The sequence below is a fragment of the Tetrao urogallus genome (genome assembly GCF_951394365.1).
Source record: "Tetrao urogallus genome assembly, chromosome: 4".
Taxonomy (NCBI): domain Eukaryota; kingdom Metazoa; phylum Chordata; class Aves; order Galliformes; family Phasianidae; genus Tetrao; species Tetrao urogallus.
Genome location: NC_136817.1, coordinates 44,920,963 through 44,937,304, shown reverse-complemented (window position 1 = coordinate 44,937,304; position 16,342 = coordinate 44,920,963). Strand labels below are relative to the sequence as shown.

Below are 16,342 nucleotides of genomic sequence, written 5' to 3'. Positions count from 1 at the left end.
GTGCACTTGAAGCTTAAATAAATGTCTCTCTCCATCTCTGGGTTGCGCTACCTGAATGTGTTCCTCCAAGTCAAACCTGTGGATTTTATCTTTTCATTCAGGAATGGTGCAGTCTTGGGGTTCTTATGATCCCCAGGTACAGAATGTATTTGTATGAATTTATAAGAAAATAGTTGCAGTTTGGTTGGAATGCGCGCACATTTTCAGAAAAGAGTAAGGAACAGATTTTATATTGCTTTGTGAAAGCAATCAGAATAAATTTGCTTAGTGGTAACAATAAGCTATTTGAGATTCAGATGTAGAGTATTCAGCATTGGTTTTGTAGATGAGTGTGCACTGAAAGCAATAGGCCATAGAAAACTGTTAATGAAGTTTATTTAAGTGTGGTTTTTTTATTGTTGTGTGTTTTTTTTTTTTTTTTTAGCAAATAATAACAAAAATAGCCTTCTGTCCTATAAGTAATGTGAGTGCTATTGGATTTTTTTTATATCTTTAAACTAACTTATGCGTGTTTGAGCATAAAAACCTTTACAATTCAAAGTAATTTAAAAAGCTGTGTATAGTCCAGAAATACTGAAGTTATCCTATTTCCTGGCAATATCTGGAAAGCATAATTTCAAACCTTTATAAATACATGTACATGATTTTCCATTGTATCCTCAATGGCTATTAAAAACACCTGTACTTTTTAAAGTTAATCCCACTCAGCACAATAGCTTCATTGACACACAGCTCCCACTGTATGCTGCACTCACATTAGATCAAGAACTTGATCAGAAGACAGAGAGAGTAATAGATCTCCCTTCCACCAAAACAGTTTGCACCACATGTAGGTGTTCATGTACTCACAAGTACATTGTGTAATAGATGCCCAAGTCTTTAGTTTTATGGGTAGTTACTAGAGTAATCCTGTCAGTTCCAACTTGCTTGGGAGAAGAGCTGTTTCTCAAGAATATGACTTTAGGATGAACCAGGGAGGAAATTCAATTTAGAAAAGACATTGAATTAAGAAGCTGTTCTGAAGCAGCGTTCTACTGGTATCAGAGGAGCTGTAGGAGCAGAGCACAGCTACAGCCTTCACAGTGTTTGATCTCTCTGACTCCCTCTTGCATAGTGGACATTGTAACATTTCAAGTTAGAGAGCTATATTTGTAACACAGAAATCTGGGAGGATTTTGTGGAACCCTTGCTGTTAGACAGAGGATACACGAACAGTAATCTGAGTGGAAATAAACCTCTGCCATTCAAAACTGCCCACTATTTCAACATGCTGTACTAGATGAATTGCATTATTTTCTGCTAAAATTCACATGGGCACAAACTGCTTGAATTTTTACCAGATTTCTGTATCAAACTGTTAGATAATGTTTTGCAGTTGGTATAGGTAAACTTAGGCAAGAATGTTGTCCACTGAGCAACAATGAAAGGAAGGCTGATCTGACTTGAATCCTTTCAGAAGTCTACCCTGTGCTATTAAAGGATTCCTTCCCTTGCCAGTTGTTCACCTGAGCCATGTTCATGATTTTGTGGTATAGGAAAAAGATACACTCTTGTTCTATGTGATACCTACTCTGAGCTTCTGTATTTCTCAGTGAAACTCGTATTGGGGTCCATGTAGGAACCAGATACTGAACAGTTTGAATTTGGTTCGTGATCTTATCATTTCTTTGTGATGGTAAGTCTTGGTAATTAATTAGCTTTATAAGCAGTCTTAATCTAGGACATAGGTTATGAAAATAGACGGAAAGTTGCAACATTCACAAAATTCACAATAAATTTTCAGCACTGATTAAAACTGAAGCTAACCACCTCAAACCAGAACTTAGGCGGCGATTTCCTGTTCTTGGTCACTTTGTGGGGGGAATAGAGAGGGAAGGGCCACCAAACTGCAGCAACATGTGCCTCAGGATGTTATTTTTGTCTGGAGCCAAAACTTGTCCTGAGTATTTCTGTGCCGCTTCCATGTGGAGAAGGGGAACATTTGGGAGATTTGGATTGTTTTGCTCATAATCTAAATACCTTTTTTTTTTTTTTTTTTTCTCCCTCTTTTTGTTTTTCAGCAACAGTTGGCCAAGAATATAAAATTTGGGCAGCCTCCACAAATGACAATTTCTGGGAGGACAATGGGGGAGGCAAATGCTAGTGTAGAAGAGGATGTGTTTCTTGGTAGCCTCATGGAGGTTGACTCTCAGCAGGACACGGTGCTCTCAGAGAGTGGTAATAAAGTAAGCACTTTAAATTGATGTTTTCATGGCTTTATGGTGATAATAAACCAGTAAAGTTCACCAGGGCATAACAGATGTCTCCAGCGAGGCTGAGCCAGGCTCAGCGGCTGCTGCATGTGGGTGGGATTGCACAGCTCATGCATCTTGGACTGGTGAGAAGTGTGTGCTCTTGGCTTCCTGAGTTAGGTCCCATAGTTTTGCCCATCTGATTGTCTGCTCTGAACCTCCAGCAAAGCATGTGTTACTCACAGGGTAGCCAGCAGACCGGATTTTTAACTGCAACTGAATATGTCTTGAAATATGGTTTTTCCAGCACAGAAAGCTGTGCGCAGCATCTGTGGCAAAAATCATTGCAAAATGAGAGAGGTATGGAGACTAAATCCTCAAGATCTGTGATCTTGGGGTAAACACCCGTATTCCTCTTGGACAGGAACTGAAGACATACAAGGTGGTGAAACATTTGGAGAATGGTTTGTAAACCCAAATGCACAGTGCAATTCAAATGACTCAGGTTCTATACAGAGACTTTGATACCAGGAACTGCAGGTATCTAGAAGGGGCTTTTTCTCATGCTGAAGAAACACAGCAAGGGATGAAATCTCTCTGGAAATTCTGTGCTGTGATGCTGGTTCTGGAAGTTGCTGTAATGGCTGAAGGCATGTCTGTGGCAGACAAATGGGCAGTCTTCCCTGCCTGAAGAAGGCTGACATTGTGCCAGGGGAAAGCACACAGCAACTTCACCATGTACATGCAGCCCATAAAATCCTGGAGGGGAACCAGGGCATGAGCCTCTGCTCGTGGGTGCTAAAGGCAGCACTGGCTATGTGAAAGGTAATGAATGTCCTCTGCAGGTCATGCCTGTGTTAAGATAAATGTATGGAAGAGAGATTTATGGCTGAGGTGGCCCAGTCTTCGTCCGCCTCAAGAGGCAGCATAACTCTCTGTTGCTGCTTGCTTCATGGCGGTAGTTGGAGCTGTCAGGGAGCTAGGCACTTGGGTAGGAACTGCATGCTCACACCTGTCCCTCAGCAGTCCAGAAATGCAGTTAGAAGTAAGGTGTATTTCTTCTGCTTCACAAATAATCTCTTGTGGGAATCAGTTTAGAGCATCCTTTGTGCCTCAAATCACAGTGGGGCTGTGGCAGGTTTTGGCTACGTAGCCTGGAATTGGGAGAACACTCCAACATCACCTCTGCAGATGGTCTTTGTGCTTCGGGAGACCAGAACGTCACCACCTGGTGACCTCCAACTGGAAAGAAGAAAGAATCACAAAAAAATCACAGGAGTTCCCTTGTGTAATAGAGAGAGGTTCAGGCCTCTCTTTGAAGTACTATGGTCTGAAAACAGAATTAATGCTGCCTTGCATAGTTCTTTCTCATAACACAGAAGGAGTGAACATCAGTATTCCCAGGAGATCGCGGTTCCAAGTACATAGGTAGATACTAATAAGGCAATGCTGAGTTGCCAGAGTGCTCAGCACTTTGCTTTATCCTGCTGAGCGCTGCTTGCTGCCTGCTTTATCAGAGACTTTTGCTGCATGGCACCTTGCTTGGTTTCAGTTCTGGTCTCCTCTGCTGGTCTTGTAGCAGCTCCATGTGCTTATCTGTGTGGGTCTGGGGGAGCTGGTGGCTGGGACCATGCAGCACTGTCGCGCTTCAAGCTTCCCATGCTGGCTTGTGGCTTCTGATTTTCCTAAATTGGATCAATGGCAAGACTTATATTTAAGCTATATATATAAGCTATATAGTCTTATATTTAAGACTATATTTAAGCTATATTATATTTAAGCTATATTTTTATGCTTTGTACTATTCATCTGTTCAGAAGGAAATTTTATATGCACTTGGTGTAATGGGATCCAAACATTCATTAAGCGGTGAAGTAATACTGTGATATAATAATTAAAAAATGTTTCTGGATGCAATTAATGGTGCTTCTGCCCCTGTGCTTTAGAATCCCCCTGTGTGAGCTGGCTTCAAGCAGGACAGTAGCTATGGAGCTCTGGTAGGCTCAGGTCACTCTGTGAAGAACGGGAGTTATTGAAAATCTTGAGCTGCAGCTCTGTGCAGCAGAATTGATGCCTGACTGGACACAGACCAGGTTTTTAGTTTTCACTGGGCCTAGATCAGGAGAAAATAAAGTTATTCAGAGCTGCCTGAAATCCTGAAAAGTTGTGCTCTTTCATTTGAATCTAGTTATCTCATTAAGAAAGTGTGTTTCACCTTCTGTAGTGTCCAGTAGCAGCAATTTCTTCTTGTTGACAGTAGTCACTGAAGGAGCAGTGAGAAAATGATAGTATTTAGAAACAAGAATTGTTTATGCAGCAGTCCTGCAGACAGGAAATAAGACTTGAGAAAACTGAATCTACTGTAACTGCATGATTTCACAAGATCTTTGAACCATATTTATTAGATTCTGTAGTTTTAATATCCAGCTGTGCTAATCTTCTTTTTTAGCCAGCAGACACTCCAGATCTGTTGAGACCAATGGATTTGCCTGGAACAGGACAAATGGAAGAAAAGGTAACGAAACTTTTGAGTTAGTTTCCATTTTTAGCTATTAGAAGACTAACAGTTGGTTTTTTTTTGTTTTAATATACATTTCTTTGATTCATGATCATCATCCAAGATCTTGTGAATATTGCATGGTTTTGAGGATAGTAAATCAGCAATCACTAAGACTGTGAAATCTGTTTCTGTAGTGAGAGTTGACTGCAGGAAACAGCAGAAATCTCTCTGCTGGCCCTACAGCATTTCTGCTTTTGATGTATTAGTCACAGAGCCATGATTTTCCTAAGTACTTCTACTACTTTGTTATGTCTACATGTAATTCAGTAAGTGTATGTAAAATGCTCCATCAGCTTTAAGTAATTGGTTCCCTAATTAGCATATGCTTAACCTCAGAAAATTGCAGGACTGTCTTGAAAACAACACGTGTGACTTTGTTTCCTTACAGAAAACGTTTTCTCCCTTTTTTTCTGTCTTCTGTTTCCACTGGAGTTGTGCCAAACACAGGTTTGGGATGATAGCTCAGTGCTTTATAGGAGAAGCTGTGGTTCCAGGCTCACTCTTACATGTGTAGGCATCCAGTTCCACTGTACTCACGCCCCTTGTCTCACTAAATCACTTTGCTTGTATTTGCAGTTTCTGAACCAAAACATTTGAAGTGCATAAGGAAAAGCACCAAAGCCAGTATTCTCATACTTCATTTTTTGTTGTTGCTTGGACATCTCCACATGGCTGTGGAGAGAGGCTTGTCTGGAGGCTCTGAGACCCCACAGCTTAGTCATCTACCACACAGACAGCATCTCTCTGTAGCTGCTCTATTTTAATGCTTTAATAAGTCATTCTGATTTACTCTTCCTGAAGCGTCCCATCTAAATTATTTAAAGATGCACATGTTTTACAATAAGCAAACTTTAAAATGTCCTAAGGGACGCTGCTGAAAACTCTGCCTTTGCCCTTGTTGATCCCAACAGCTTATGAGCAGAGCTGACATTTTCTGTGAAAAAAGTCAGCTAGGATATTCTGAGTAATATTTAAGTGAAAGGTATGAAAATGTGTGAGGTTCCGGAAACAGAAAAATGTTGCAGCTGTACAAAGTTCACAACTTCTGTAATGGGAAAATAGGGCTTGAGATAACAAATTGTTGGTTATAAGCTAGTAGTTCCTTTGAAATCAAAACTGCCAAGTTTTGTTGTATGTGTGTGTGTTTGTTATCATGTTTTTAAATTGAGTGAGCAACTTAATAGAGAGTTCTTGTATTTGTGATACAAACAGGTAACTCCAGTCAAGTCATCCCGGCCAAAAAGACAATTTTCCTGTTCTGGCACAATTGAAACAATCAATCTGGATGCAGTTCCCCAGGCTGTTGCTCGTCTAGACAACAGTGCAGCTAAACACAAACTGTCCGTGAAGCCAAAAAAGCAGAGAATGTCCAGAAAACACAAGAGATTAACAAAGGTATTGAACCTTCAGTGAAATAACAAGAGGAGGAGGTTGCTTTTGAAGCTGTGTACTAAATAGCCATAACTGAGTGCACCAGGAGTAGCGGAGGACTGCCTTAAGATGTAATTGATATTAATTGGAGGCAACTAGTGAAAGCTTGGACAAATCTTGTGTCTTCAGGCTAAAACAAAATAGATGATTATTTTGTTTTGAAGTCAAGACCTAAAGATGAAACCCTACCTGGAGATAAGATGCAACAAAGTTTTCACATTGCTAGCTGAAACAAATGCTATTTAAATCTGAGGTACATCCACTAGTATTCTAGACTCAAGAGAACTTTCTGATTCTAGCTAATCTAGTTAAAAAAGTAATAATAAAAATTAGGACACGATGGTCTGAAGCTTCTGGAAGAATGGTGCAGGTCCTGACAGTGCTGACATCACTGTCTTACAGAAAAGAGAAAGACATGAGTAATGCAGCTCTTCCTACAGCTTTGAGAGCGAGATAACAAATCCTAGCTCTAATATGCTTACTGCATGGTTACTTTGGTTTTTATCCTGACATCAGCATTTATAAATGGGACTATTCAACTCATACAACATATAGGAGAAGGCACTGAACCTTCTTATCCACTATTGCAATGAAGATATTCAATCTAAGAATTTAGTTTCTTTCTGTTTAACTGGAGCCAAATAACAACTGTACAGATGAAAGCTGGGCAGGGCACTAACAGCTATTTTCCTCACGGAAAGTGCTGGGCAGCGCTGTTAAGGTGCAGCTCATCTTCGTTATAGAGATAAAAAGCAAGCTGTGAAAAAGATCTGCCTTCTGTTTACTGCAGGCACTTGCACTTGGCAGTGCTGCAAGGCAAACACGCAGAACCAGGCACTAGTTAACGTGTGCCTTGGAACAGTATAGCATTGCTGGGCAGCAGTTAGAAACAGAGACTCAGTTCACTGTGGCAAGGCTTTGAGAAAAGCAACCAAATCCTGTGCCCCTGAGCACTGTTCTTTCCTGACTAGCATTGCAGTTCTTCTTTATGTTAACATTAGATTTGTCACAAAAGAGCTGGCAAAACAAATGCCCTGAGGCAGGTGCTAATTATTTTGAGCTTTATGAACAGAGTTCTAAGTAATAGAACAGTGTGAAACTTCATATTTCTCAGCCTCCTGAAATGGCAGATCTCAGCCTGGATTAACTTGTACTTCTAATAGCGACCGTTAATTTAACACTGTAGTTATCACTGTTGAGATATTTTCTTTCTTAAAAAGGCTGTCACCTGTACAGGTGAGAGGCGTGGTATTTGTGAAGAAATTAACTGTAAATTGAAATGTGTTGGCTCCAGATCTGAGTCATTATCTTTAAAGAAAAGACATTATTTTGCATTTGCAAGCTACAGTTTTTTTCACTGTAAAGAATAATAAGCCAGTAGGCAATGTTAAGTAATTCCATACTTGCCTCCCTATTTCAGGGATCACAAAGCTTAACGATAACAGAATTTGAGCCAGAGGATCTAGAGACTGAGCTGTTTGTAGACAGATATCCAGGTTATAATGGACACATCACTGCAGACAAACTAATCCAGAACAGAGATGAGCCAAAGCAGCTTCAGCTGGCAGAGAAAAGAATTGAAGATCACTGGGGGATCCTTGAAGCTGAAAAGATAAGGCAGATTGTAGAAATGGAAGAACAGAGAGAACTGGAAGAACAAAGGTGCCAAGAGCTGGAGGAGCAGATGCAAAAAGAGCAAGAGAGAAAGGACAATGAAAAAGAGAGTAGTCAGTATCTCCTCGAAGGAGACATATCTTCAAAAACTGAACTGCAAACCTGCCAGGAAGAGGAGAGAAGACTGCTGGAGGCAGAGAAGAGGCAAGAGCTGGAGGACCAGACGTGCCAGGAACTGGAAGAGCAGAGACAGAAGGAGTTGGAGGAGCAACAGAGAGAAGAGCTGGAGCAGCAGAAGTGCGAGGAATGGAACAAGCAACAGAGACAGGAACTGGAAGAATATAAGGACCAGGAATGGGAAAAACAACAGAGACAGGAGCTGGAGGAACAGAAGTGTCAGGAACACAGACAAGAGCTGGAGAAGAACTGGGAACAGGAGGAGCAAAGACAAGAGCTGGAGGAGCAGAAATGCCAGGAACAGGAACAACAGAGACAGAAGCTGGAGGAACAGAGGCGTTGGGAACTGGAGGAGCAGAAGAAGCAAGAGCTAGAGGAGCAGAAACACCAGGAATTGGAAGAGCAGAGGCACAAGGAGCTGGAGGAGCAACAGAGAAATGAGCTGGAGGAACAGGAGAAGCTAGAGCTGGAAGAACTGACGCAACATGAGACTGAGAAATGGTGTCAGGAGGAAGAGGAAAGAAACCAGATGGAGGAACAAAAAGAACTAATGGAACAAAATAAGGAAGAAAAAGAGAGACGAGAACTAGAAGAGAAAGAGCTTCCAGAAGCTGAAATAAAACTGAAGCAAGAGAAAGAGTTTGAGGTACCCAGCCAACAGAAGGAAGAGGAGGAAGAAAGACAGCATTTGAAGGAGAGAGAAAAGACAGAGGAAGAGCAACCCCAGCAGCTACTGGAGAAGAAACAGAGGCGGGAAGAGCCGAGAAAACATAAACTCACCAAACAAATGCACTTGGAAAGTACAGACTTTGTGCAACAAGATGAACTGAAACAGCAAAAGGAACAAGAGTGGAACAAGCTGGAAGAGCAGAAAATAGACACAGAAGGGCAAAATCTTCCTCAAAAGCATCAGGAAAAATCCTTGGAGCAGCAAAATGACAAGAATGAGCTGTGTTCTGTGGGGGCTGATAGGAATCAAGGAGATGACAAGCTCCAGGAAAGACCAAGACCGCAAAAAATCAAGCAGCCAGAAAAAGGGAGTAAAACAGTAGAAGAAATCCTGGCCCAGAAACTGAAGAGAGAAGTTGATGCTCAGGAACAAAAGCGAATAGGGGAAGAACTCAGGTGGCAGGAGGTAGATGAAAGACAAACTGCATCCAGACCCTTCACATTTCAAGTGTCTTCTGGAGATAAACAGATCATATTTCAGAAAGTAAATCTGAGTCCAGTCATGCCTGCCAGAGGATCAGGACTATCTTCTCCATCCGTCAAAGATAGCATGATGCACACCTCCAGCAAGGGCTCTCATACGCTCCCATCATCTGTGTGTGTACCCCATACAGCTATTCTGGTTACTGGAGCACAGCTGTGTGGCACAGCAGTTAACCTGAACCAGATAAAGGACACGGCTTGTAAATCATTGCTTGGCTTAACAGAAGAGAAAAAAAATGTGGATATTCCTTCACCAGAGAAGGCCCAGAAAAAATCTCCAGGTCCCAAACCCAGCAGCAGTAAAATTAAATACACACAAGAGGCATTGGACCAAGCCACGTTAGCTGAGTGGGCCTCTATCCGTTCTAGAATCTTAAAGAATAAAGAAAATGGCAAATACAATGAGAAAGACAGAGTAAGTGCCTGCAGACACAGTGATGACTGGACGCCCCGGGGACGAGGTTCTCCCCATGGTAACTTGAGGAAAACCCTATCTGCAAATGCAAAGTTCTCAATAACACCAGCGTGGCAGAAATTTTCAGAAGCTTCCAAAACCAATTCAGGCACTGAGAATGTAAGTGCAGCAAAATGCAATGAAAAAGTGGCTGTGGGAAGAAACACTGGGTCATCCACTGATGCAAATGAGGATGTAGTATCCGCTTTAAAGGATAACTTATCTGAAATGGCTAAAGAGAAAATAGAAACACACAGTGAAATTACAGACAACACAGAAGGTTGTAAATTTGCAAAAGATCTTCCATCTTTTCTTGTTCCAAGTTTTCCTCGTTCTCCAGGTAAGGAGTTACCCCAATCTGAACTTCCAGGTGCTCTGGAAAATCAGCAGAACAACAGCACCAAAAAAACAGATAAACCAGCACCAAATGGAGAAGAAAACGTTTCTCCCTTTGGGATAAAGTTACGGAGGACAAACTATTCTTTACGTTTCCATTACGATCAACAGGCAGAGCAGAGGAAAAAGAAAAGGTACAGTGCAGGAGACAGTTTTGATGGTGTGCCTGACCCACTACTCACAGCTGATGGTGAACAGGAATCTGCTGTTTTTGCTACACAGGAGAGTACATCCCCTGGTATAGGGAAAGCAAACGTCCATGGGAATTTAAAAGGCTCAAAAGATTCTTCAGTTACTGTGTTGGAGACTTCACAACAAGTGGGCGCACCACTGCCAGCCACCAGCCAGAGCGCTTTACCTCCTCATGAGAAACCAGCATGCAAGTCGCTCTTCCCACAGAAACCTGCCTTAGCTCCAAAGCCTGCCAGCCAAACGCCTCCATCATCTCCTCTCTCGAAAATGAACCGATCACACCTGGCTGATACACTGGGGCAGAGGTTTGTTAAGGCTGAATCAGATGGGGGTTGGAGAAAAGATGACAGAGCAGTGCCTCCGGTGGCACCGAACGAGAGCAAAAATGAAGAGGAAGAAATCAGAGAAAAGAAGTCGTTTTTCCCATCTCTGAGTATTCCCTGGAGAGAAAAAAATGACAAAAAGCCTGAGCCATTGAAGAAAGGTATGTACTTAAAAGTCATTTAGCGATTGTCTGCAATTCCAAAATGAGATACTGAAGTCCAGAGGAAGAAATCTGGTCTTAAGCTATAATTTTTACCTGACATATTATGTGTGGAGTGCCACTGCTTTGCATAGAGTTGTCTGAATGAATGAGACTTCCTAACCCCACAGGTTAATTCAGATACACACAAACTCAGTGCAGCCAGTATGTCCTGCTTCAGAAAGTGAATTTCAAGGTGACAGAAGTGAGTTTTCCTTGATAGAGATGTTACCTAGTTAGGCAAATATGGACTTGTGTTCTATGTGTAACGGTGCCATCAAAGTGGAGGGAGTCAGTTCTATAATTTGCATATTGTATTTATTCTGGGACAAATAGTATTTAGTTTAAAATGATCTTAAAAAAGGAAATAAGATCTAGCTGCCCTTGTAGTACCCGACCTGGGCATATTCTCTATCAATCTACAGCAGGGCATGAGTCTGCATTTCAGCAGCACTCTTCAGTAGTACAAGTGCTTCGTGGCCCTAATGGCTCTTCAGAGGAAGGTTGAAAGTCCCTGGGTCCTGAAAGAGTGCTCAGTATGATTGGAAGAAGTACCTTGTCAGCGTGAGGACACTCAGAGGAGTGAGGCCAAGAATTCAGCAGTTATTTGGGAAATCCCTTTTTTTCCCCATTCTTGACTTCTGTAAACATCAAGACTTCTAAAATTGCATCTCAGCGAACTACTTACAGTTTCTGTGAACAGAGATAGACTTTTTCCTTTCATTTCTAAATGAGGATTTTGGAAACTAGTTGGAGGCACAGCTGTGCTCTAGGAGAGCAGGGCCTTTGTGCCCTTTGAGGGTTTCTGTGCTCTGCAGGAGAACATTTGCACCTACAGTGCTGCTCACAGTAACCATCAGTGCCTTACACAGCTCTGTACTGACTACAAGACTCAATTTTGTACAAGATGCTTGCTGTCAGAGATGTTTTTAGCCTCAAATACTTTTTTGCAAACATGAGTGTAGATATTTAAAGTTAGTTATGCGGTTTTACACTTACAGGTGCTTTGGCTACTAGTTTCAATGAAGCTTTTCAAGTAATTGCTTAAATAAAGCCTGATTTGTTTCTGGGAATAGCCACAGGCAACAAGAGCAAGAAGGAAGTAATTCAGGTTTTGTTGTCTCTGAACCAGTTCGGTGGAGATATAAGATAGCTTTGGAAAATCCAGAAAGCTCTTGTGCTGCAGAAGGAAAGGTTACATCCACCTTTCATTGCTCTTGAGTCACCACACTGAATGAGAAATCAACTATTGTTCAAATAGCAATTTAAAAAAATGTTAAGAGTGCATTTATCAGAGTACAGAACTTTCAACTTGGCTGAAGTACTGGAGTGTTGAATTAGGTCGTATTCTTGAGGCATTAAAAACTCATTCAGAATCTGATAGTCCCTGAAGGTCTGTGAATGGCACAGAAGTCCATGAGCTTAGCTGCAGTTTCACAAGGTGGGAAGTTGTATTGGTTACTTGAGACAATGGACATCCCTTATTCAACCAACTATCTTCATGTTTTCTTTCAGAAAAACCAGTCCTGCAGAGCAGACACTCTTTGGATGGCTCTAAATTGATGGAAAAAGTTGAAACTTCACAACCACTGTGGATCACATTAGCGCTGCAAAAACAGAAGGGATTTCGTGAGCAGCAAGCTACTAGGGAAGAGAGGAGACAAGCCAGAGAAGCAAAGCAAGCAGAGAAGCTGGCTAAAGAAAATGTAAATATCTTTAGAAACACCGATGGTTCCATTAAAACTATTAGCCAGTTGTTGTTATGTGAATATTTGCATGTGCAGTTGGTTTGCTAAGACTTCATAAAAACTAAGATGACAGTGGGTAAAAAGCAGCCTTTTGCTCCAGTAGAAAGTAATGTGCAACACTGTGACAGTCGCAGTATAAGCTCTGATGCCTTAATATATGGGGAAGTTAGTGGTAATCATAAGCCTGCCCACGGGTCAGCTGGTGCAGCAGAAAAATGGTACGTAACATGTTTCTTTCAAAGCTTGAGTACTGCTATATTCACTTATAGGTGAACATTAATGTTTGAATTCACTTCTGTCATAATACTTGGACACAATATGGATGAATGAAAGAAATGAACTGTCATACAAAACTTTCAAATGCTTAAAACAGGCTATACGAGCTGTGATGCTGTATCTAGATACTATGGATGGTAAAAAGGGAAGCTGTGTGGGTAACTGTATATTTTAATGTCTGTGATGAGACCTACATTTCTCAGACAGATCTAGTTAGAAACACATATAACTGGTGTGGAGGTGTGAAGCAGGGGTGTGAAGTCACCCTGTTCTTCTGTCCTCTGTGTAACAGGTAGAGTGGTTCATACTGTTCCATATTTTGACTGAAGAGACAAGTTGAAAAAACTAATTCTTCTGCTTTCTTATACAAGCTTTAATAACTACTACTTTTAGAAGTATCAGATTGTTTGGATTCTTTGCCTGAAAGAAAAGCAGAGGAAAGGACAAGCAATGAATGAAAGCATCAGGCGCAACCCCTCTTACTTGTGGTTGCCTTATGACAGATTGTTTCTCACTTACCACTTTTCCTCTGTTCTAGGCTGCTGTAAGCAATCAATCAGATAATAAAAGCAGCAGCAGCAAAACGAGCACACTGCAGAAATCTACACCTCAAGAAGGGGAGAAGAAAATTGAGACGGCTGTGTCAAGACTAGAACGAAGGGAGCAGCTGAAGAAGTCTAACACCCTTCCAACTTCTGTGACAGGTACAGTGGGAGACTCACCTTTACTCAAGCAGAAATGTAGTTTTAGAAGTGGTACTGCATGTTTTTGAGAAAGTGAATGATTTTCTTCCTCTCTCGTATTACCCCTACAATTATAAATGCATTTGCATTCAGCACAACTTGCTGCAGTCTCATCAGCTTCCAGTACTACATTTTAACTTGGTTCTCCAAGTTATTAAAATTTTTCAGGATTGCCCCAGATTAACTTTAAAAATAGTATTTTTTTTTTAAAAAAAAACAACAACAAAACAAACCACCAAGACATTAGGCTCTCTCCCCACACCATATGCAACAAATATTTCTGGAACAAGACTGGTGAACTTAAGGGAACTTGATTTGCTGTAAATTGCAACTGCAATATTGTTTTGCCTTTAGTTTAAGGGTTAGCTCCCAGTGCAAATGGTGCTGAACCTCTAGTAAATGCACCTGTGTGGCCAATTAGATGCATCATGTTCCCATACATCCCCAGCTGAAGAGGAGAAAAATTCCCCCAGAAACTTGAGTACTCATTTCAATCAAAAATACAAATACCAATTAAACGAAATTGAGGCTACCCTGTCATTTTGGAATTTAGGATTTTTCTCTTCCAGCCAAGTACCGGGTCTGGACAGCTGGAACCAGGACTGACTGACTTCTTTACTTGTCACTTAGATAAATTGAAATAATTTTACATTCAAAAGGCAGGAACAGTAAAACAGATACATGAAATACCATGACCTTTGGGAAGTAACTGTTGTAGCTATAGTTCTAGGCAAAAGATTTTGGAGAGGAATACAGATAGGTAAAGATTAAACCATTTTATAAGCTACACTGTAAATAATGTGGGCTTCTTTGAAAGTACATACAGGTATCAGCTGAACTTCAGAAGGAAATTCAGGAGGAATCACAGATTTTGAATTTCCTTAAAGGGAAAGCATAGAACTGTGTTGGTCGTAAAGGAAATAGTGACTGGATATCCATGGGAGCACTGTCTACAGTTGGAGTCAGGCAGCCATTATGAGCAGCACAAATATAATACAAGCCAGTATTTCTGCACTATGGATGACACACTGATTTGGGTTTCCCACAGTTAGTAGAGCAGTATAAGCAGAAGATCAGGCTAGAAAATGTTTAAAATAGGTTTGCTGAATTCTCCTGTAATGGCTTAAAAATATATATATTGAAAAAATGTGATCTATTTCAGACTTGCACTTGAATCTTCTGCACCAGGAACTGCTAAGAGAGTACGGCCTTTAAAATAGCATAAATTACTTCAACCTTTCAAATTACTCAATTTTCAAAGTGTCTGCCTACAGTAGTAGCTCCTGCTACTGTTCATTTACTACTTACAGTTAATAATGCATCATTACAATTGCTCTAAAGAAGTAATTTTTGCTATCTATGCAATTTTAAAACTTTTAAAAATAGTCAAAACGTGAAAATGCATCTGAAAGTAATTTGGACTGAGAACATTTAACAAAGCTTCTGAAAAAGAAAATTCTGCTCCTTCTTTATCTGATTATTTTGCAAACAAATAAGATTTAACTAACAGAGTTGTAAATAAGTATTGTGTTAAATCAGAACACCTTTACAGAAATCAAACCTCTGAAATTCTCCAACAAAGTATGGGCTTCAACCAAAACTTGTTTTGTTTCCTCCTCCCCACAGTGGAAATTTCAGATTCTGTTTCACCAACACCACTGGCAAAAGAGGTGGCCAAGAGATTCTCCACACCTGATGCGAACACTGTGTCAACAGAACCAGCCTGGCTTGCACTGGCCAAGAGGAAAGCAAAAGCCTGGAGTGACTGTCCACAGATCATAAAGTAAACTGTAAAATTATATCTCTATTGCTGCCTATTAACTGCTTTCTTTTTATTTATTCAGCTTTTAAACACATGACAAAACTGAAAATGCATGTATTGGAGGACTGGAAACTGAATCGATTACCATTTTGCTCTAGCTCACTGTAAAGCCTATTCAAGTCATATATTCCATTGCTTTGACAAATAGCTAAGTGAGGTCACAAATTTCAGAGCCAGTCTCTCTCAAAAGTTCAAAAATGCTCAGATACTGGATGTAAATGTTAGCAAGTATCATAACAAGGGGCAGAACTTCAGTAGCTCCTTAAATTCTCTTGAATTTGGTTCTGGAGTTTTAGATCTCTACAGTTAAGTGGAAATCTCAGAAAAGTTTTTCAGCAGTCCATTGCTGAAAATCAATGCAAGATGCACGTTCCCTTCTCTTCTAAATTTTCTCAAGCGTTAAACTGTATGAACTGTCAGTAGTTCTACCTGCTATTTAGAAGTGTCTTACCTAATGAAGAACCTTGGTAGACTTCTGTCCACCTGCAATAGGAAAGGTGGTTCGAATGCTGAAGTAATTTTTTTTTATTGTAGGGTTATTGTGTTAATATTCCCTTTGTCCTAAGAAGAAAACAATTCATCCAACTTTGCAAAAAAAATTACTAATTAAGCCGAAGTCAGCAAGTTTTTAGAAAGAAGCCTCTGCTCTGCAACTACCTGAAAGGAGGTGGCAGCAATGAATGTCACTCCTTTCTCGGGTGACAAGTGGTAGAACGTGACAAAGCAGTCTCAAGGTGCGCTGGGGAGGCTTAGCTTGGATTTTAGGAAGAATGTTCCACAGAATGGGCTGTCCTGGGAAGCAGTGGAGTTCCTGCTGCTGGAGCCATCTATGGGATTGTGTGCACGTGGCAGTAAGTGACATGGCTTGGTGATGGGCCTTTGTAGGTCAGGCTGATGGTTGGACTTCATGGTCTTGAACATTGTTTCCAACTTAGGTGATTCCACAAACCAGGGAGTCAGTAT

General features: G+C 40.8%; 1 protein-coding gene across 1 annotated transcript in view; it reads left to right on the top strand.

Moving 5' to 3' along the window:
• CRACD (capping protein inhibiting regulator of actin dynamics) overlaps nucleotides 1–15,344 on the top strand; it is a gene marked incomplete at both ends in the record, with an annotated part of 43,422 nt that extends 28,078 nt beyond the window's left edge. Inside the window, 7 exons of the mRNA XM_079534342.1 lie at nucleotides 2,061–2,225; nucleotides 4,681–4,746; nucleotides 6,004–6,186; nucleotides 7,643–10,751; nucleotides 12,306–12,496; nucleotides 13,353–13,518; nucleotides 15,184–15,344. Coding sequence (XP_079390468.1) covers nucleotides 2,061–2,225; nucleotides 4,681–4,746; nucleotides 6,004–6,186; nucleotides 7,643–10,751; nucleotides 12,306–12,496; nucleotides 13,353–13,518; nucleotides 15,184–15,344 — 4,041 coding nt within the window. The remainder of the gene's footprint in view (nucleotides 1–2,060; nucleotides 2,226–4,680; nucleotides 4,747–6,003; nucleotides 6,187–7,642; nucleotides 10,752–12,305; nucleotides 12,497–13,352; nucleotides 13,519–15,183) is intronic.
• Between the last annotated feature and the right edge of the window lie 998 nt (nucleotides 15,345–16,342).